Below are 20,822 nucleotides of genomic sequence, written 5' to 3'. Positions count from 1 at the left end.
CAAAGATCCTTGATTACTCCGCTTTAACCCTCTGGTTATATGGCTCTGGTATGCATCGGTAAGCGTCTGCTGCAACTATGGCAACGAAGTTTGAAACGTGGGTGGAGTGACTCCACCTAAAGTAGCCAAATAAACAGTCGGCATTCGGGATGCCTCAAAAAAGATTGAAATGCACAGTAGAACTCGAGATTCAGGCTGTAAGTAAAAAACCTGTGTGTTAAGAATTCTGAAAATTGATTATAGAACTTGGTGATTGCCGAGAGCTTCATGGTTGTAACGTTAATATTATCTTGCGAGTAGAGATTTATAGATGCTAAGTACAGATAGATAGAGCGGATGTACGTTAACGTTAGCCTAATGTAACGTTAACGTTGAACAAGTAGCCCCAAGGCTTGACCACCTGTGGTTTACTTTTGTCCTAGATCATGCTGGGAAATGATAACTTGTTGCAGTGTTTAGTTAGAGCAGTATGCACAACTTCTGCTAAGTAGCGCCACCCACCATAATGTAACTTAACATTGTAACAGTTAGCTGTCACAAGCTAGCATGTTAGCTAATTGATTTCCGAGCATCTACCGTTATTTAACATCATGTAGCGCAGCGTCTTAAACTCCCGGTCCGCGGGCCACTTGCGGCCCAATTCCGACCCGCGACCTAATGTCAAAATAATAATCTAATTCGGCCCTTGAGGGTAATTTTAATAGCGACAAACAACGGCACTGACTAAAATACGATAGATCTAAGTACGGTGCCAAATCTCATTTGTACTCTCCTCCACTAGTTGCTAGACATCCAGAGCTTCGATTCAAGCCCAAATTCGCTGCACAAAGTTTTCAGGAAATACTGGAATACACGCAAGAAGCCGAGAAACACGAAGACGTGCATTAGTTTGTAATGACGCGGAAGCGATGCAGGCCATATAGTTTTGCACAAATTGAAGCAGAAATAGGCTTACACCAAATGTTGAAAAAAATGTTCACGTATGATGAAGTCTTGGGTAGGCTATGTTATTCACCTATTCAGACTCTGAAGAATATCTGCCTTTTGGAGAGTATATGATCGACAGTGATAGTCACGGTGCGTCTGTGAAAGGAGGTGCGTCTTTGTGTGTAGCCTATAGGCCTACAACGGTGTCCACTAAGCATACATAGCTGGAGGTGGCAGTGCTAATCGTGATGATAGTGTCCGTAATGGACGTGGTACAGACAGTAGGGGTAGTAAAATAGGGCTCTGAAGAACTACAAGTCACTACAAGATAGGAACTGATTTGACCAGACTAGCCTACTTTATTGTAGGCCTATAATAATGGTTTGTGGTGATAGTACTGTAATAGTTTACTATTGTTGGTTTACATCTTAGGCCTACTGTTTTCCTGTTAATTTGTTATGTGGGTAATATTACAAAAAAGAAAGTAAACCTGCTCAAATATGTTCAACAACCAATATTTACTTAGGTGCATAATTTGAGGTGCCTGCCATCCAGTGGCAAATTAGATGGGTAAATTTACCCCCTTCATAAATTTTTGTTTATACTCAAAGATTTTTACATTTACAGTAGGACTTTATCTCTGACCAATTTCAAACCATAGCCTTTTGAAATTGTGATATAAAAATCCAATGGTGTTGTTTTCTTAACCCTGGTGCCTAATTTTGGCAGGTTTAAATAAGTTATGAGAGGAAAATATTTTTGTTTGGTGTGAAACACACACATACCTGTTTTTATGCGTTTTTGTTTTTATAATTTGTATTAATATTTATTTTAGCATTATAAGCTAAGGTTGCTAGCACAGGTGTCTAAAAGAGATAAAGACTTGCACTTTCTGTTTGCAGTTGTGTTACAGTATTTGGGGGCATTGCATTTTCAGAAATAGCCGTTCTTTTTTTTGTATTATTCTTGAACACTGACGTGGCCCTCCAATCAGATGACGTTGGCAGAAGTGGCCCCCAGCTCATTTGAGTTTGAGACTCCTGATGTAGCGTAAATGGGTGCGTCACTGGTTAAAAACCTGGGTGTTTTTTGTTTGTTTGTTTGTTTGTTTGTTTTTGCAGCCTGGTTAGCATTGAGTTGAGTTTCACGAAACAGTTTATAGGTTGCAACAGGTAGCTCCTGTGCCATTGCATAGGCTATTTGACATTGATTGTATGGTCAATTTTCCATCCAGTCTCCATAACGTTACTGACGTGGAATACTGGATATTAGCACCAATGAACGAATGTTGAGTGATTGAGCTTTCATCCATACACTGTTGACATAAAAATATCACACGACACTTATTCACAGCCAAAGGCTCCCTAATGTGCAAATGTGCTGGTGATTACAGTTGCTGTTTGTTTGTGCCCTCCAGCTCTGTATTAGACTGCTTTGCTTTGTTTACATTTACCCAGATCACGTGCCCTGGGGTAATGTTGCCCTCTCAGGAAGACATATACCTCAGTGTGCGCATCATGGACCAGTTTCAGAAGACCCATTGCGTTCCTGCTGTCTTTCCTCTTTTGTTCCACAAAAAAATGGTATTTACCAAGGTATGTCCTCCTCACCAACACCACAAACCTACCCCTCCAGGGTAAGGACTTCCCCTTCTGAAATATACCTAGTTCTGATGTAGCACGTAGCTTTACTTGTTTGTCGCTCCTCTGTCTCCTCGCTAGTCTTTCTCCCATGTAGTTGACCTGAGTGGCATTGCTGACCTCCTAGAATGTAAGTAATTTCTAGTTGACTCTTTTTGGTTTCTTAATTATGAGCGACTCCATGTTGTCACAAAGCTCACAGGTTTTTCTTCTCTAGGTGATACAACATTCTTTGAGCTAATTCAGCTGCTACCACCAGGTGTGTTATTCTGTTGCCTCTACCCAGGCCATTCAGTATTGTACAACATGTTCAGTTTTTCATTGTTGTGGACGTTTATTTGGAACATAGCAGTTATTCTTAGAACACTGATGTGAAGCCCTTCTGATGGGGCTAGGTGATATAACTGTGATTGGGTTTGTCTGCAGAGGGGGAAATCTGGGCTACTCTTGAGGAGAACACCCGTGACTTCCTCTACCCTGGACCGTGCGTCCTGTCCAAATCCCCTTGTCCACAGAGAGAGCTCCTGATGAAGAAATCCATCACCTTCCCCGTGGGTCTTTGTCTAAGTCAGGCCTGGTCATATCTGTGGTTTATCTTAAAAGCTTACTCTGTTTTGATACATTTCCTGAAGGACAAGACGGTTTTGGCACATTGATCCACTGGACACGTTATCTGCTCTCTCCCTCTTCTTTTATTTGTTTGTTTATTTATTTATCTTCTTTCTCTGAAAGTGGCTTTCTTTGCACTCCACAGGGAATCTCACCCAAAGTGGAATTCTCCACCACCACCACCATAGAGGAATGTGAGGCGAGAGATCGGCGGCCTGCTGCATCCTCGGTATGTCTGACATCTCTGTGTCCTCTGGCGGTATGTCTGACGTCTCTTTGTCATCAGTACGCTGTCTGCTCCCTGAACAGGTGTCATCAATAGCAAATGCATGATAACCCGACAAGACCATTGACCACGCAACAAGGTAGAGATTTGGGCCGCACACTAGCTGGGTTTTCATTCAACTACTCAGCAGATTTGAAGTGCATTCATGAAAATTTGCGAAAGATATTGCAAGTCTGTGTGTGTTTCCGGCCGCCAAGTTTCTGTGATTTAAATATAGCCATTCTTCCCAGGTCAAGGTTGCCAGGGCAATAAACCTCTGAAGTTCCCTACCAACATGACCCAAAGCTGCCATCTTTGCCCATATAATGTGATCCGAATCTACCTATATGGGCAAAGATGGTACTCTGATCTCTTTATATGGGTAAAGATGGCAGCGTTTGGGTCGTTTTTGTAGGTGAACTTCAGAGGTCTATGTATATGGAAACACATAAAAGAAATTGTGAATAATCTTGTTTCCATCAACCTCTTTGTATAGTATCTTATGTGTATTGAGAGTTAATTCACGTCTTCTAGTGAATACATTTTTTAACATTGGAAGATTTGACACAAATTAATATTTTTGATCAGTTTGCAAGCCTCCAGGGAATCAAATGACTTTGGTGTTTTTGGTCATTTACCAGTTTAATCTCAGTAACAAGTTACAAAAAATAATTCACAAAAACACAATACATTATTTTGATATATCAGTGGCAAACGGGTACACATATTAAAATATAACACTATTACACTCCCCCTCTCTGTCTTTCTCTCTCGCATGTAAAGTAGACCAAAGAGGATGGTTTTGCTGATAACAAAACCATCTCTGTCAAAGTGACCATGGGGAAACCAACAAAGAATTTGTTTCCTTTTCCTCCAAAGAATGGATCTGTCAGTCAATGTAATCACCTTCTACATTGTGTTCCTTTATGTCATGGGCATCCCTGCGGTCTAAAGACATGCATTCCAGAAGGCAATTTTATAGCACCAGATTATCTCTTGATATGTTGTATCAGCAGTGAGTTATCCTGCTTCTGTTTGTCCTGTGTGCATCAAGAACCATCAAGAGTGTGCATAAGAGAAACACATTGTTTTTGTCAGATGTCTTTCTAATTCAGTAGCCATTTTGAACATCGGAGATCTGTACAATTTCCCCCTTTACTGGCAGGAAATTACAAAACAAATAAACAAAACAGTTCTGACTTGGAGAATAGATCAGACAATTTGTTCAGTAAAGGCCGCTCTCGGTTTTTGTGGAAATAATTTCTTGCCTGATGGCTTGGTTGTTCCCAAAGGAAACATGACAAGCGGCATGACAGCCTGTTAAGATGCCATTTTCTGGGGAATTTAAAAGGCTCAGCACAAGCCCGAGAGGACTGTGACATTGCTCCAAACTGTAGGCTCGCTCAGTGTGGTGAAATGGAGACTCATTGTCCTGGTTGTCTTGTCAGGACCATTTGTTTTTAATGGAGATTGTTGGCAAGACTGCCTGCCTGCCCCGACAGGAAGACTGGCCAACGAGATGTGCATCATTAGAGGACTAGATTGGGGTTTCTGTTTGTAGCTCTAGACAGTTATTGGATATTGGAGCCTCAAACCTGAAAGTATAGTCAAACCAAGACTGATGCACAGTCTAGGTTTGACTAGCCTAGGAGCTATTTTGAATAGGGTTGCACGATATATCGGCGGCCGATGTATTATTGGCCGATAAGTGAAAAAATGAAAATATTATATAATATATAATAACAGAATTCTGGCCGATATTTTTTAAAGTCCTAATTTAAGCCTACGTAAGGTCCGTCTGACTACACTGAGCTACTTGAGCTTGGTTGGCTATACTTTTTCCTCAATATAATGTCAGCGGTGTGAATGTATTTCACCGCTCTAACAAAATCTGTGGATATGAGTTCATTTGGGAATCTGTGCATCTCAAAATCCTCTCGTGAATGATCCGCCATTTAACCTTACCAGAGCGGAGCTCAGCCCTATCTAGAGTCGTCTTGTGCTGATGTGTTTGCACTTTACCGCGCTGGTCGGGGAAACAAATAAACAAACTCGTTAGTGGGACTAGTACATAAGTAGGCCTAGTTCTAAGCTGTGTTTTAGTATTATATTTGCATTACTTTAGCTTGGGTTTTGTATTATTACCTAGAAATATGCCAACCATTCCTGCTTCAGTTCCAGACAGGTCATCATAATAAGTTATTAAAACCTTCGGGGCTATAACCCCTTTCATTTCTGCTGCAGCAGGTTGTGCGCAACAGAGTAGACGGACATAAGATACAGTCTGAGAAGTTGCAGCTTTATTCAGTTACCCGCAGTTGAAACTAAACCTAAGTTTCCCTCACAAACTCTGATTTGGTCGCTATACTGTAGCTTATTTCCAACTGAGCTATGAGTGTTTAGTCCTAAATGAAAACGATTCATACTCTCTAGCCGCTCACTCGCAATTCACTGACGTCAGGTTCACTTAAAGGAGCCACACATACTGTAGGGCTAGGCTACTGTTATGTTGACTGCTGTACTATTGAGGACTATAATGAGTTCTGTCCATCATTTGGTGGTAGGTAAAATTACTGCAATAAAATTATGCTTATTAAATGCTTTCCCCAAATCACTTTTCACAATTTTTTTTCAAGAGTAATATTATCGGTTATCGTATCGGTAATGGCCACAACAAACCAATAAATATCAGTTATCGTTATCGGCCCTAAAATTCCATATCGGTGCATCTCTAATTTTGAATTCTGTATGTTTCCACAGAATGTGAGTGTGTGAGTGTGTGTGTGTGTGTGTGTGTGTGTGTGTGTGTGTGTGTGTGTGTAATAAAGAGGGAAAGAGAGAGAGGGAGAAAGGCATTTAATTTGGTTAGTTTGTTATTCCTGTTGGAGAATATTAGCTATAAAACTTGAATTCTTGTGTATGGCCATCTTTGCCATGTTACTTTTAGGCCGAGTCACTTTTGAAACTTAAGAGAAAACTCAATCATTCAAATGCATTGCATGGACACCACGCAACATTGAAAATTGAAACGTAACGTTAATTGTCCTGATGTGTGGTAATTCTAATAGATAAGATAAGATACTGAAGCATTCTTATATCAGTGATTAACATCTCCTTTAGTTAGCTAGACATCGAGAAGTAAACAAATCCCATCAACTTTGTCGCTTTGAAAGCACGAAAGCAGAGAGGATTAAAGCGGAGCTAGTAATCAAGGATCTTTGACGAAAGCACATCCTTCTTAAGATGGTCTCCACGGCCACTTTCACTCACATCCTCTTCCTCCTCTATTGAGTTTCTCGTTTTGCTGTCTAGTCTGGTCTCACTGTTGTCATCCCGATTCCGTCAGTATTTATGTGCATGTCCCTCTTTGTAAAGTCTTCTGGTTTGGACTTGACACGGTGCGCTTTGTAAATGGGCCGTCTCGGCGTGATTTGCATGCATTTGAGCAGCTCGTGTTTCTGGTTTAATAAGCTACTTGTAGCGCAGGCTTTGTTGTCTCAAGGACACCCCGCTTTATCACCAGTCACCAATACCAGCAGACCTACTAATCACATCAGACAAGCAAGACTCATGGCTGGAAAAGGCTCCTTTGTGTTCTGACTAAAACAGAGAGAGAGTGTGTGTGAGAGAGAGAGAGGGGGGAGAGAGGGAGGGAGAGAGGGAGAAGGATAAAAAGGAGATTGAGAGGAAGAATAAAGGAGGAGGAGAATATAAAAGAGAAACCCTCCTTAGTTTAATTTCATTTAAACTGTTCCCTTCAAATAACATTCACCATCAGGATTTATCTATTCCACTCTTCAAAATGAGTTAATATGCCAGGCTGTTCCAATTAGCATTTAAATGATCTTTGTTTTTACATCCATGTAATGTCATTACCGTATTAGTCTGAAACTGGCCATCAAATGCAATTAACATTTTTAAAAACTTATTTACCCCGGCATCGCCTGCAGGAGCACTGTTATTGCGTCGCACAATCATGTTAGCACATATTAGAATTATTGAAGCCATTTTGCTGCCTAGAAGAGATTGGTGACCTCTTGTCTTCATGCTGTGGTTGTTTTTCTTTAAGGCCAGATTTCTTTCCGTTCGTTCGACTTTCGTGGATGCAGCTCTGGTCACTCAACTTTTATTCAGGGTGAAGCACAATTAAGAGACAGGGCTTTAATGCCATATGTGTGAAGTAATATAATACATGGAGAGATAATGCAAACAGGGCTGCAAGCTCTCAGATAGCAGGCGGTTCTGGAACAGAATAGAAGCAGGTCTGGCTCTACATCCAGCAGCTGCCTCATAGTGTGGAGTTTTGTGCTCTAACTTGTCGTGTGTGTGTGTGTGTGTGTGTGTGTGTGTGTGTGTGTGTGTGTGTGTGTGTGTGTGTGTGTGTGTGTGTGTGTGTGTCAGAATTCCAGCAAATCCCCTGCTAAACCTGCCAGTGCCAGCGTCAGGAGGAGCCCGGGCACCGCGGGGAAGACAGGGCCGGGCAGCGCAGGCGCGCCGGCATCCAGCGGCTATGACAGACCCACCGTCGCCTCGATGACCCGTGCGCTCTCGCCCTACACCCACCGAAGGATGTGCCAGCTGTCGGAGGATGCCAGGCAGCGCCTTGGCCACCTCCAGCTGGGGCCGCACGCCTTCAGGAAGGAGACATGTCGACAGCCCCCCTTCGTGGTGAGTCGCGCGGAACCACAGGTGGCCGACTTCAATAATCTCTGTTTATTCCTACCAGGGCTCCGAATGGGTTAGATGTTACTTTTTTTGTGTGTTTTTGTCAGCTTAGACTAAATAGTCAAACTTTAAATCAGATTAGTGCGTTTTTAAAAGCAGCCTTTTTTTTTATGAAGTACATGCTTGAATTGGTTTAAGAGCATTATTTGCTTTTCATGTTTTTTTTTTCCTTTCACATTTTGGATTATGTGTTGATTAAGATATATTTCTCCCCTAAAGTGCTTCGCCTGGTGAGAAATGCGGATCACCCGTCGAGGCTCTTAGCTGCTTTAAAGTCAACGGTCTTGTTTCTGTCGGAGTGTTCAATAAAACAACATCAAGTCCCACGGTGTAAATATCAAAGCTGTCATGTTATGAAAGGCAAGACGTGGGCTTGCCTGTGGTATCGCCATGGCATTTCCTTGTATGTTCGCCCTTTCAGAAACACGAGCCGTGGTTTGCTTTCTCTCTCTCTCTCTCTCTCTCTCTCTCTCTTTCTTTTTCTCTTTTTTTCTCTCTCTCTCAAGTAAATCCGGAGGCTACAATTAACCTAGGTAATTAAGAGTCAAACCATGATTAACAAATAGTTCCCCACAGAGGAAGATTAGCCCACTGAATGCATTAGCGGTGTTTGTTTTAAGTTCGCATACTTACTTATGTAAAAGGAAATAGCTTGTTTCATTAGCGAGTGTGATAATATTGCTGTTTAATTGAAGTGGCTGCAGTTTTAATTGAAGTTGGGTGGACGACCAGCAGGCCCACCTGAGTGGAGTTGCGCTACGAGCCATAGCTGTGCCCAAACCTCCTCTTGCAATTTAACCTCCCCCTCAAGGCAATTAACATGGGGTGCAGGGCAGAGGAGGCAATGACACCCGCATCAGAATGGCTGCTTTGCTTGTCCAGCTAACAGAAGAGAAGGGGAAGTATTTATCTTTGAGGAGCGGCTGCTGATTGTCTTCATGTTTGAAGGTTCCCCGCAGTCTGAGTACTTCAGTCCTTGAGACCTCGTCGTGTTCACCGTCCCTCTCCTTGTCCACCTGGAGGTCCATCCTCGATAGGTCTACTCACTCCGCTGCAGGTAGGCCAGAGCATTGTAAGTACTAGCACACCGTTTGAAGCTGAGGTTAACAACCATCTGATGATAACACATAACAAACTAATGGCAACACCCATTACTTGTAAGCAAGTGTTAATATAATCAAAACACAAAAAAGAAAAGAAAACGGACTTCTATATTTTGCCTTATAGAAAATGAAGGGGATGCTTTATGCCATTAGGTTTCTAAGGTTACAGTAGCAGCTGTGATTGTTCTGGAATGTTTTTCTCCTCAGATGCCTCACACCTCTCCAGTAGAAGGTCAAGTCCAGCTAAAGTATCGGTACGTCATCACTAACACACACATACACACACACACACACACACACATCTTGAAACAGACTTGCAAGAATGAACATAATATTTGATTTGAGCGTGATCGTTTTGAGTTTTCATTATTTTAATCATTGAATGAATTAGTAGAGTTTCCACACCTCTGTGTCTGCTTGCAGGCAAGCTCTCTCAAATCCGCCCCTTCCCCAGTCGGGCCTCCCAGGCAGAGACCCAGCTGCAGCCCCGTCCACCGGAGACCTCCGGAGGCCCACTCCACCCCACTACTGACCAGCAGCCACAGGGCAGCACAGAGCCCAGGGCTCAGCCACTCCTCGCTGAAAGAGAGGTACCGACCTTCTGCTGCCTCACATAGATTAATAGGGCTGTGAATTGGCAAGACTCTGGTGATTGGACTTGTATCATAATACAGGGTTTTCAGTTCAATGTAGTGCAATGCTGTAAGCAAGGCGATATATTTAAACAATAATCACACGCCCAAGAGTGAGGTTGGGAAAGGATATCCTAATGGTTTTGATTTGGTTGTAGGCACTTACAGGTATATAATCAGAATAGTGGGAGTGAAATGGCTGAAGACTGATTACAACAGTGCTATCTAGCTGTGGGGGGTTTAAACGCAACTGAAAATGAACTTTGTCTGTCACAAATATTTGCATGTTAACTATAATGATTGACTAGAATGATAGTGTTTTACAAAAAAAAATATTGCAGTATATTTCATTGGGGCAGTGTGATAGAGTTGTTGAACTTTTGTGATGTTGTATTTGGTGGGGAGTGGCTGGGGGTGATGGTGAGGTCGCCCTGTCTGGAAATCATATTACAGTCCTACCAAAGAGCACACCAATGAACACCACTCCCAAAACACTAAATTCAGCAAGCACAGCCAAGACCTGCAGTACAACAGGAAAAGAGTTTTCAGGGGCAAATGTGTTTTCTTCTTTTTCTGTTTTTTTTGCTGTGCTTTGCCACCTTTGCAAAAGACCTTTGCTTAGATTTGTTTGTACTGTGTGGCGTTTGTTTACGCCTCAGAAGTCGTTATTGATCATACAGATTGATCCCCTCAGAATGAGGGCCATACTAATCCCTGTGTGGGTTATGTGTCCCATGTCCGGAGCAGAGGTGGTCAGAGTGAAATCATATTGGCTGGGTCTGTAGCTGGGCTTTTAATAGCCTGCTAAAAGAAATAGATTTCACATTTGAATCTGTGCAGAATATGTCATCCTTGGAACAAAACTATTTATATTTGCGGCATCGACAGACCGGGCGAGGCGCGTACAGATTTTCCCGTCAGAAATCCCATTTATGCGATATTGACAAAATATGGATCTCAGGAGAGGAGCGGCCAAATGAAACATGGCAGCGTCCTCCAAATCCTCGGGATGATTACCGGTGACAGCGGAGATGAATTCACTCGCTCCCCTTCAAATCACAGGATCTGATGTCTTGTCATGTTTGTTCATTACTTAAAAGAACGTGGGGGGAAATCCCAGGGAAAACAGGGAGGAAATAGTATTGATTATGTTCCAGCAAGATTGAATGCATTTGACCCTGACACACAATTTAATAAATTCTGAGACCTCGGTCATTGATCTGAGCAGCTGTGAGCTAAACTGGCGTTTGTTTATTTGTCCCCACACCTTGACTTTTTCCCCCTTCCTTCTCTCTCTTTCTTTGAAGCTCAGGAATGAACATTAAAATCAATAGACAATTTTAAACTGTGGGGTAAATAGTGGTAAATATGGGGCCTCTCCTACCGATTGAAAGCATGACAGCAGTCAGGGGGCAGGAGATTAGGGCTGCCGCTGCAGATTCGGACAATCAGGAGAGAGGCACGTTCAGGGGAAGTGTTTGATGGAGGCCCAGGAGAAGGGGCACTGCGGAGTCGGTCTCCCACAGATTCAGTCCAGTGACTCATGCGCTGTTCGCCTGGCCCTTAGCTATGATCTGAAGCGCCTCCAGCACCCGGTGGGACAGAACACATGGAACTTTTCTCCCAAAATGAATTGCTTGTGGTTGCGGTTGTTGTTCCTCTGGAAATTTTCTTTGAAATTTCAACATGAAAACCTAATTTTAGGTCTGTCATTGTAAATTATTACTAGGCCAATTTTTGATCATGTAAAAATGAGTGGTACAAACTAGATGTGGATTTCTGATGTCAAACAGTCTATATGAAGAGTTGACAGTGAGTAGACACGGAGCATGGATTATGTTTATGCTAAGATGGCAGCTGCATCTTTGCAGACTTGTTGTTTGTGTAGTTATGTGCAATATGATCATCTATGCTGTTTGCAGTCTTGGAGAGCTGTCTTCTCTTCCCTCTCACACACCATGTCATTGTTGGTGACACAGCACCGACTAGTGGCCAAACTGGGGACTTCATGATCTGTGTATTTCTCACACACAAATACCCCCGTCACCGTTACCAACCACTGTTGCAGATGTTGTGTAACTTATCGTTTTATCACACATGGATGAAGTGATTTGAATTGAAGGTATATGGTAGTTTTGCTCCTGTATGCTAATGCAGGCCGTGTGTCTGTCTTTCCCAGGTTTAAGCAGGACCCCTCAAGTCCCTGTCGCTGGGAAGAGATTCACAGACGGGTGGAGAGGATCCTCAGGGGCCGAAACACAAGCTGCAGGCTCACCTTTGTGCGTACCTAACTACCTGCCGCCTGACATTTCCTCCCAGGACAGGGAAACTACTGCACATCGCACACTAATCAATACGCAGACAAGACCTCTAAGATGAGAATATCAGTTTGACGGCAGTTTGAGAAGTTCATTTTCATAAGGTGACAGATGAGGGCTCGAGGAACTGCATCAGACTCATTGTAGTCTGAGTAGGCCTTCGCTGAATCATCGCTGTGTGTGTGTGTGTGTGTGTGTGTGTGTGTCTCCTGTCCTTTCATTTTAAATCCACTGTCAAGTTAGAGGGGATTGAGAGCTGGCAGGTGTACCGAAAGAAAAAAAAACATCACCTCGCATCCTCTGCTGCTTGAATGACGTAATGAATACCCCCTCCTCCCCCAATTAAAAACCTCACTAATTGCTCCAAAGCTGCAGCAATCCATTCTTGAGAGGGGAGGGGGGAGGGGGGGGGGGGGCAGGTGTCTTTTGGGGAGGTGGGTGTAGCCGGGCTGGGTAGCGCTGTCAGAAAGCTGCTGTTTTATAAGCTCATCTTGGCCTGCACAAAGACGGAGAAGAAGGTGCCATTGAAACGCAGCAGGGTGCCAGGCTCACCGCGGCTGAAACCCCTGAAAGCTTAAGGATACAAAAGTGTAATCCACTCCACACAGGGAAACGAGAGAGGAGGGGGATTTGGTTAAGATTATTTATCAACCAACAGCATGCATGTCCTATAATTAATTACACGTGTTGTTATTCTATCCTATACGCTATTGTCAAGTCATGTTGAAATTAAATGAGTTGCAGTATAGCTATTGTAGCTGATTTATTTTCTGACAATCATATTCATCTTCCAACGTGCCTGTGGGAACACGTTTGGCAGGATGGGGATGAAGATGAAGACGAGGATGTTGACAGCGGCGGCCAGCGCTCCCTGCCGTGGGCCAGCGCTCTCCCGTGACAGACAGCGTCTCCAGGACAGGTCTGCAGTGTGTGTTCTCTGCTCTCGCTCCACATGGGTCTAAACACAGCCAGGGGCCAAGCACAACACAGACACCACCTCACAGAGCCAAACTTACATAAGATCCCACCACTGATAACCTTCCACCACGCTCGTGCCCTTCCAACAAGAAGTGCGAGACTGAACTCAACACCCCGCGCTTGAAAGCATATCTGTGGTGCGTAAGCGCCCCCTAGTGGCAACAACCTGCATAGATGTATTACAGCTTAGTGGCCCTCTGATGTTGCCAGAAGTATTTACATCTATGCATAACAGACTTTGAAAAATCGTATTAACTGGGAAAAAGCGAGAACACGCACGTGCCCTCGCACGACCCTTCATAATGATTAGGGATGCAGCCAATTTGAATGTGCGTATGAAATGCTTAACTAGCCTCCATCTGTCTTGCAGCACTGTATCGGCAGCGGAAACATCTGTTCACTTAGACAACGGACATTACTGGAGCTCCAGAGCGGCTGCCTACACGGGGAGACCCCACAGAGCCGTGTTCGAGGAGAGCTTGGGCCGAATCTACAAGAACCTCTACAGAAACCTCTCCGACACTAGCTGAGGACACGGCCTGGCACCATAAATCAACGTATTAAGATCACTGTTGAAGGACGCACTGACACAGATGGGTATGCAGTTGCTACCCATTTTCAAAAGTGCATTATGTTATTATATTATCATTCCTACCAGGTAGCTTTTACACTTGAAATTAGAGAAAGCCCAATCCAGATACAAGCTGTCATGAAAGGGATTATGATATGGAAATTACATATTTTGTATATGTCATATATTGAGGTGCTGGATTCACCCCTTCAAGGCCCCTTTATGGTTTTATAAAAACAATGAAAACAAATCATGGATCTTATAATACTGCATTTATTGTGACTGAAAAAGGAATATTAAGTTAATTGTATAACAAGTGTTGTTTTTCCACTTGATCATGTGTGGTTGTGGCACAGCCTGATAGAACAGTATTGACAAAAATAAATTCATCACTGCAATTCTTGTGATGCTTGAAAACTAAAATATTTACAAATTCATGTTGTGTATACATACAAATCTACTTTAAAAATGTATGTGGTCTCCATGCATTTACATCTGGATCCCTGATTGAAAACAAAAGAAAGGAATCTCTTTACGAAACGACATTCTGAAATGACCACACAGATGTTTATTTAAATTTGCTCTGTTTTTATTCCCTATTTTGACTTGAACTTCTTTTTCCTGTGTTTCTTGCCAGCCAGTAGAGCAGCCTTGTCAGACATGATCTCCTGGAATTTCTTCTTGTTGTAGCTTTGAAAACAAAACAATTCAAAAGAGTATTAGCATGCACAATAAGGATAAAGTGAATCATATTTATTTTACTTCTCAGTTTGTGGCTAGTCTTCAGGCTTGTGTGAGTGCTTCATTTACAGCACTGAGCGGACTAAAAGGGCTCTAAAGATGTTATAGGCAGTATGTGTTTTTTTTATTCTATTCCAATATAGAATAGAATAGCTTTATCAGTGTACAACGTGTGCTGTCAGTACTATATAGACTGTATATCTAGAGCAGTCTATGGTCAGTACCGTACCTTCTGAACTCAGCATCTGCCAGTAGCTCTTCAACAATGGTCCTCTTCCTCTCTTTCTTGGGAATGCGGGAATGGTAGAAGTCCAGGGGACTGTCCACCACGGTGCCAACCTGTGAGAGAAACATGAGTATTTGCATGAGCCCCTGAAAATGGCAGACAATAGTAATCGTACACCGAACCAGAAACTGCTCCCAATGTGCAGGTTGGTGCCTTGCATGGTGGCCTCTGTTGTGTGTGAGTGTGAGAGAGAATGGGTGAATGTGAGGCATTCCTCTGTAAAGCACTTTGAGTGCTTGGAGGAGTAAAACATGAGAAATGCAGTCCATTTTGCCAAATTAGATAGACTTTACACAAAACACAATATCGTCCCATTGGAATTGAAAGGTTCTATCTGAGTAGTTCTGAGATATTGAGCATCACAGTTTTAGAATTCCATAGAGTTATACTGATAAGCAGAACAAACCTCTTAAGATATTATGTCTAAAAATGCCTACAACTACAAGATACAAGGTACACTGTACCACACCTTTCTAAGTTGTCAGTTGTTAAAATGTCAGATAAAAGAACCTTATAATTCTGAGGGGACGATATAACTATTTAAGTCACGCCTGTTTTGCCATACCAATAATCACAAAGATACTTGAATACATACATGATTAAGTATTGCTTGTGATGAATGACTACAAACTGCATTTTAATTAACAATAAATTTACAGCATTTAAAAAATGTTACATTTTTGTTTTGATACTTGATGTTTTGCTAGTATTTATGTACACAAAACCTGTTCCAGTAACCATATTAAAATGGTGTGGCTGGAAAGCCATCCTACCTGCACGTATTTGGAAAAGCCTTCTCGGTCATTCTTCTTGTAGAAGCGCTTTGGGTCCATGGCGGATCGCATCTGGATGGCCTTCAGGTCGTTCTTCAGTTCCTCAGTCATTTCTGGGGCCTTCATGTTGAACCAGCCATCACCAGTGGTCTTCTCACGTTCCATCTTAGCATAGAGCACAATCACAAAACAATCAAATAACAGAGATAACAGAAATAGCACAACATCCTAGATAGAGCGCAGACTTTGAGGTCCTCTAAGTCTCCAGAATAGGGATGTATATTGGGATCTGGGGACACTGAGGTGTAAAGTTCTATCCGTTCATTTAAATGTACTACTTTTTATCGTTTTGATGTGCAAACAAAAAGAAACAAATATGTCCACACGTGATAGATACAATCAAGGTATTCCTCTATATGTGTGAAAAAAAATCAAAACAACATTAAGGTGCCAACAAGGTCAATTCCCTTAGATCATACAGCTCCAAAATATGACTATTGTACGCAAAGGCGTATCAAGCTTTTTAAAAAATTGGGTTAGCACAACCATAGCTTTAGGTGAACGGAGATGCAGATCATCTCACTAATTAATTTATTTGTGCAAGCTCATGGTCTGCGTTCACTCCAGTGAGACAAGTGGATGTTTTTAAAGCTGTTACTGCAATAGGCTATTTGCTATGATATAGGTTACCTCTGTTAGGCTACAATAAGTTGCCTAACAGACAACAGCTTAATTTCAAGGTATCACTGGGCTATTAATGCATAGGCCTAACTATAATATCTATTAAGTAAATGTAAAAGACACAGAATGATGACAGAACTGTAAAAACAAATTCAAAGTCTACCCAAAGCATGTTTGCAAACGTATCCAAAGGAAATATAAATAAATTGTGTTGCATACCAGCTTTATTAATGTAAATTCAAAGACCATTATTAGGCTATGCTGTTTCCATGGATAGTTACAGGAATCCACGTCGTCTGTTGTTTTAAATATTGTTGCTTCTAGCCCACGTTATCAGCAGGTATAAGTTAAATTATATTATTTTAATTTAACCTTGCGGCTCTGCGGGCTAGTAATCCTCTTGTCGAGGAGGCCTGCAAGCATGTAAGCATATGCTCTGAGACCAGAACGCAGTTGCGTGTCAAGTATAACCAAGGGCCTGTCTACACAGAAACAACAAGTGGCTTGGGGTGCGCACCTCCACTTTCAACGTCGTTGACTCCCTGCATTTCTACATTTTTGTGACAAAAAGTGGGGGGTATAGAATCGTGTTTCAGCAAAACACACCCATAACCTTCACGCTTGCAACGCCCCTGATTGTACATACCTTTCTACCACATCATCTACTATAGATGCAAATGCAAATCAAACAACAGTTGTGTGCGTTTCTGTGGGCAATAGTTTCCTGTAAACAGAAGGCTGTGTTGTGTGGAGACATTTAACAAACTTACCCTCCGCTTCAGCTTTGTGGCATTACGAGATTCTTTGTACGGAGGTATGGAGTCTTTCTTCTCAAAACTGGGACCAACAACACTCTTTTTCATCAGCTGAAAGGAATACAAAAGCAATTTAGCAACCTGAGACGTTGAGAGGTGTGTGGGTCCTGACTCGACAACAATATAAAGTATAAAACTATTCCATCTTCTAAACAACTTCTTGTAAACAACAGACTCATCAAAGCCATTAATCATTATCAAAATCAATTAACCTCATCTAGGTGCTTCTGGTCTTTCAGTGTTTTTAGGCTGCTGGAGACTTTCTTTGATTTCCTGCCATCGAAATTGATGTATAACCCCCCGAGCTCCTTCACTTTCAGGCCCGGATCGATAAAGCAGGATAACTCTTTCCTATGAGAGATTGTCAAACAGAGAAAGTGGGAGGATTTGGGTGAAAATCTTTGAATCTGAGGCAGTCTGTAAGTTAGTAAAGAAAGGGAACGTTTCATTAAAGTAAAAGGGCATATCAAGACAAAAACAATCTGAGAATATAGAGAAAGACATTAAATGAGCCGTACCATACACTTTTCAATTGTTTTATAACATTTCCTGGGATGCTTTTGTTAAGTCTGCAAGGTTTTTTTTGTTAAAATTAGTTTTTCTTATGATATTCTAGCATGCGCTGAAAACCCTATAAACCCCTTTAAAGACTTACAATGCAGGGTTCTTGCATGTGAACAGGATTTTGGCATCTTCATCCTCCTCATCTTCTTCCTCGTCGACAAACTCTTCGTCTTCTTCATCTTTGCCCCGGGCCTCTCCCGTCGTCCCGTCTTCGTCCTGCTCCTCCTCACTCGGTCTCGCCACAGTGTAGAACGCCCGAGAGGACTGAAGCCCGGGCTGAGTGTCAATGACAAATAGTCCGTCACCAGGGAAGGTCTGGACCTTGGCTCTGGGCTTTACCGTGACCGTGAGAGTCTTCTCCGTGGCGCCGCCTTCGTCTTCCTCACTTTCAGAAGCCTCATGCACTCCAGCGGGCTCCTCGTTGAGGCTACACATGTCGCTGCCGTCATCATCGTCCTCCTCGTCATCACTGCTGTCCAGCAAGCTTACAGCGCCAAGCTTCTGAGACGCCCCACTTCCTGATGGCTGCTCGTCGCCATCTTGGGCAACTGACACCTGAACATCTGTGACACTTTCACTGACCTTTGCGTGATCACTGGCATCATCTACCTCCATTGGCTGGTCCTCTTCGTCTTGGCCGGACTCAACTTCAGTTACTTTAACAGACTTCAGACTGCTGGTGTCCGGCCCAGTGGGTTCCTGGTCATTTTCCTCTGCACCTTGAGAATGCGAGCCAGGTTGTGCTGACGCATCATCTATCCTCTCTTCTTTCGACTCAGAGGCATCGCATAGAGTAACTTTCACAGTTTGCTCACAAGGGACATCAAGCTCTGTGGCAGTTTCTGTGATTTCCTCTGTTACTTTGACTGTGATACTCTCCAATTCGGCTGTGGAATCAGATGCAGTCACTTTGACAGTCTGGCCACAACAGACCTGCTCATCTGCAGCAGTCAGGAGTTTGTCACCTTCACAAACTTCCTCAGTAGAGTCTGCTTCAGCTACTTCAGATACAGTTACAGTTGCACGATCAACACGTGGGGTCACCATGCTTACACTGCCAACACTAGATTCAGCTTCCTCGGACACAGTCACGCTGCCTTTCAAGGCTGCTTTTCCAGAATGTTCCTCTGCAGTAGGACTCGTCTCCTCTGCTATCTCAGCACCTGGACAAGCCGACTCTGTTACGACCACTGATGGCGTAACTGTGTGAGCGTTCTCCGTGGCGTCAAGCACTGCCGGGTCAACCACATTGACTCCCCTAGCGTCCGCCTCTTCCTCCTCCATTGTGACGAGAGTTTTGTCTTCCTCACCCACCTCTGCCAGCAGAGAGGCTTCTCCCTCCTCACCGGTCACTATGACGGTCACCTCATGCCCATCCACCTCCATCTCTTCCGCTGTTTCCATGGCATCAGAGAGAGGAGTGAACCTTTGGCTTGGTGTCTGGCCCTCAGCCGGCAGCGGGGAAGCCGCATGAGCAGCGTCGCTGCGGAGAGACCTGGTTACCCTGGATACCGGCACAGCGCGGTTACTGCTAGCCGACCCCGTGCGGCTGCTGCAGGGCGTGCTCCTCCCCAACACGGAGCAGGGGCTTCCCAGGGAACTGTAACCGGTTAAGTCCGACTCGGAGTCCGATGCGCCTCTGACCGCCGTATCTTTGGCTCGACTGCGAGTGGCTCTCTTTGCGCTCGGTCCAGACTCGTTGTCCCCAGAGACTTGCTGGGAGCAGGCTTCACTGGAGGGGGCGGCTTTGGCTCGGCGTGCCGGCGTTCTCCTGGACACGGACGAGGAGGATACGTCTCCGCTATCCTCGAGGTTGATGGGGACTGGCTCGACAGGCTTCGTCCTTCGGCCCCTAGTGTTTTTACGAAGCGTGGACTTGCGGAGATCATAGGAGTCGTGCTCTGAGTGTTCCGTGTCTTCGGTGTGGGAGGCCGACTGAGGAGCCCCGGTCTTCCTCTGGCTTCTAGTTAGTGTGCGTTTGCTCAGAGAGGTCACCGAGCTGCAAGACTCTGCCTCAGAGTGCTCCACTCCATCACAGCCAAAAGGAACCTTTTTCTTCTGGGCCCGGGTGGATCTGCGGGGAGTGGCAGACACACAGGACTCCACTTCAGACACTCCTTCTGTGCCGCTAGTGGGGTTTTTGGACAGTAGACCTCTCTTCCTGGTTGACCTGGTGCTTGGTGCTTGAGCATCGGAGACCACTGAGCAGCACGACTCCGAATCGGACACGTCAGCATCGTGGATGTCATCAGGTTGATTTTCCACACATGCAACGGCTTCCTCTGTGGGTTTATCTTCTTGTGTGGTGGCAGTACTGATCACCTCACCTTCAGCCTTCTGGGCATCACTTTTACTCTCTAAGACGGGTTGAGCCTCATGTTGAACGGTCACTCTCCGAGTCCTTCTAGTGGATGTTGCCGTGTCCTGTAAAGATATGCAAACTTCAGTAAATGAGCCAGCTACTTCCACATTGCGTTGTCATAATATTAGTATGCAGTTGTAAGATGTCCTAACTAAACGCCTCACAGCTCGAAGAGAACTATACAAGTATCAAATTTGACAACAAAGAACATAAAAGGTGGAACATTAAGACACAAAAGGTGGGGAAAGAGATTGAAAATCAGAATGTGTTACGTTAAACGTGGTGGTGGTTCGCACTAGAGTTATAGCAAGCTACGATGTTGACATCAGAAGGATCCAGTGATAAATATGACACGACAGCACTGGATACAGACAGGTTTATTTGTGCAAACATAAACACCGACAATATATTCCACATAACGTTATATTTCAGTAAAAAGCTACCGCCTCGCCGACAAGAGAAACTTTTCACTAGCTTACGTTATCGTTAGCTGTTAGCCAAAGTGAAGTTTGGTAACATTAAGCAGCAGTACATTTCGCAAAATACATGCAATTAAAGATGAATAACCTTAGGCATCCTAGCCATATATAAAAGTGTGTACACACCGATGCACTGGACGAATCTTCCCGGTTTGTTTTAGTTGGTGATTCCACCACGCGTACCCCTCTTCTGGTGGCCACCATCTTGACACAGCATGCTCCACTTCCTGTCTGCACACGTGTGCTCCACGAGCTCTTCGCATAGGGCTACTCGTCGTTTTCAAATTTCAGACGCAACTAGTCGAAAACCGAATACGATTTCAGAATTTGTGTTCCTATCTATTTTATATAGG

At 43.7% G+C, this 20,822-nt stretch overlaps 2 protein-coding genes across 4 annotated transcripts; one reads left to right on the top strand and one right to left on the bottom strand.

Moving 5' to 3' along the window:
• Positions 1-14,060, top strand: spata6 (spermatogenesis associated 6). Of its 3 annotated transcripts, XM_048251864.1 has the most exons (13): positions 1-197; positions 2,385-2,522; positions 2,649-2,697; positions 2,785-2,826; positions 2,994-3,118; positions 3,322-3,405; positions 7,843-8,109; positions 9,115-9,223; positions 9,477-9,523; positions 9,693-9,859; positions 12,081-12,180; positions 13,040-13,138; positions 13,568-13,700. In XM_048251864.1, the coding sequence occupies exons 1-12, from the start codon at positions 150-152 to the stop codon at positions 13,115-13,117; spliced, it is 1,254 nt and encodes a 417-aa protein (XP_048107821.1). In that variant the 5' UTR covers positions 1-149; the 3' UTR covers positions 13,118-13,138; positions 13,568-13,700. The 3 variants fall into 3 exon arrangements, 2 of the variants coding, with proteins under 2 accessions (XP_048107821.1, XP_048107822.1); XR_007194522.1 differs by lacking the exon at positions 13,568-13,700 and having other exon boundaries at positions 12,081-12,323; positions 13,040-13,136; XM_048251865.1 differs by lacking the exons at positions 12,081-12,180; positions 13,040-13,138 and having other exon boundaries at positions 13,568-14,060.
• Positions 14,024-20,756, bottom strand: dnttip2 (deoxynucleotidyltransferase, terminal, interacting protein 2). The gene is made up of 7 exons (XM_048251843.1): positions 20,596-20,756; positions 17,720-20,052; positions 17,277-17,415; positions 17,020-17,115; positions 15,569-15,733; positions 14,739-14,848; positions 14,024-14,458 (listed from the first exon to the last, which is right to left on the bottom strand). Exons 1-7 carry the CDS (start codon positions 20,671-20,673, stop codon positions 14,365-14,367), a joined length of 3,015 nt encoding a protein of 1,004 aa, XP_048107800.1. The 5' UTR covers positions 20,674-20,756; the 3' UTR covers positions 14,024-14,364.
• Between the last annotated feature and the right edge of the window lie 66 nt (positions 20,757-20,822).

This window comes from Alosa alosa, chromosome 9 (assembly GCF_017589495.1).
Source record: "Alosa alosa isolate M-15738 ecotype Scorff River chromosome 9, AALO_Geno_1.1, whole genome shotgun sequence".
Taxonomy (NCBI): domain Eukaryota; kingdom Metazoa; phylum Chordata; class Actinopteri; order Clupeiformes; family Clupeidae; genus Alosa; species Alosa alosa.
This window is presented reverse-complemented; position numbering and strand designations above follow the sequence as displayed.

What these genes read in the sequence shown, in the direction of transcription:
- spata6 (XM_048251864.1), top strand. Translation starts at nt 150, where the DNA reads ATGCCTCAAAAAAGATTGAAATGCACAGTAGAACTCGAGATTCAGGCT. An exon ending in TAGAACTCGAGATTCAGGCT is followed by an intron (nt 198 to 2,384) that starts GTAAGTAAAAAA and finishes ACATTTACCCAG; the next exon opens with ATCACGTGCCCTGGGGTAAT. An exon ending in AAAAAATGGTATTTACCAAG is followed by an intron (nt 2,523 to 2,648) that starts GTATGTCCTCCT and finishes TCTCCTCGCTAG; the next exon opens with TCTTTCTCCCATGTAGTTGA.
- dnttip2 (XM_048251843.1), bottom strand. Translation starts at nt 20,673, where the DNA reads ATGGTGGCCACCAGAAGAGGGGTACGCGTGGTGGAATCACCAACTAAA. An exon ending in ACATGCAAGAACCCTGCATT is followed by an intron (nt 17,416 to 17,719) that starts GTAAGTCTTTAA and finishes AATCTCTCATAG; the next exon opens with GAAAGAGTTATCCTGCTTTA. An exon ending in ACCAGAAGCACCTAGATGAG is followed by an intron (nt 17,116 to 17,276) that starts GTTAATTGATTT and finishes TATTCCTTTCAG; the next exon opens with CTGATGAAAAAGAGTGTTGT.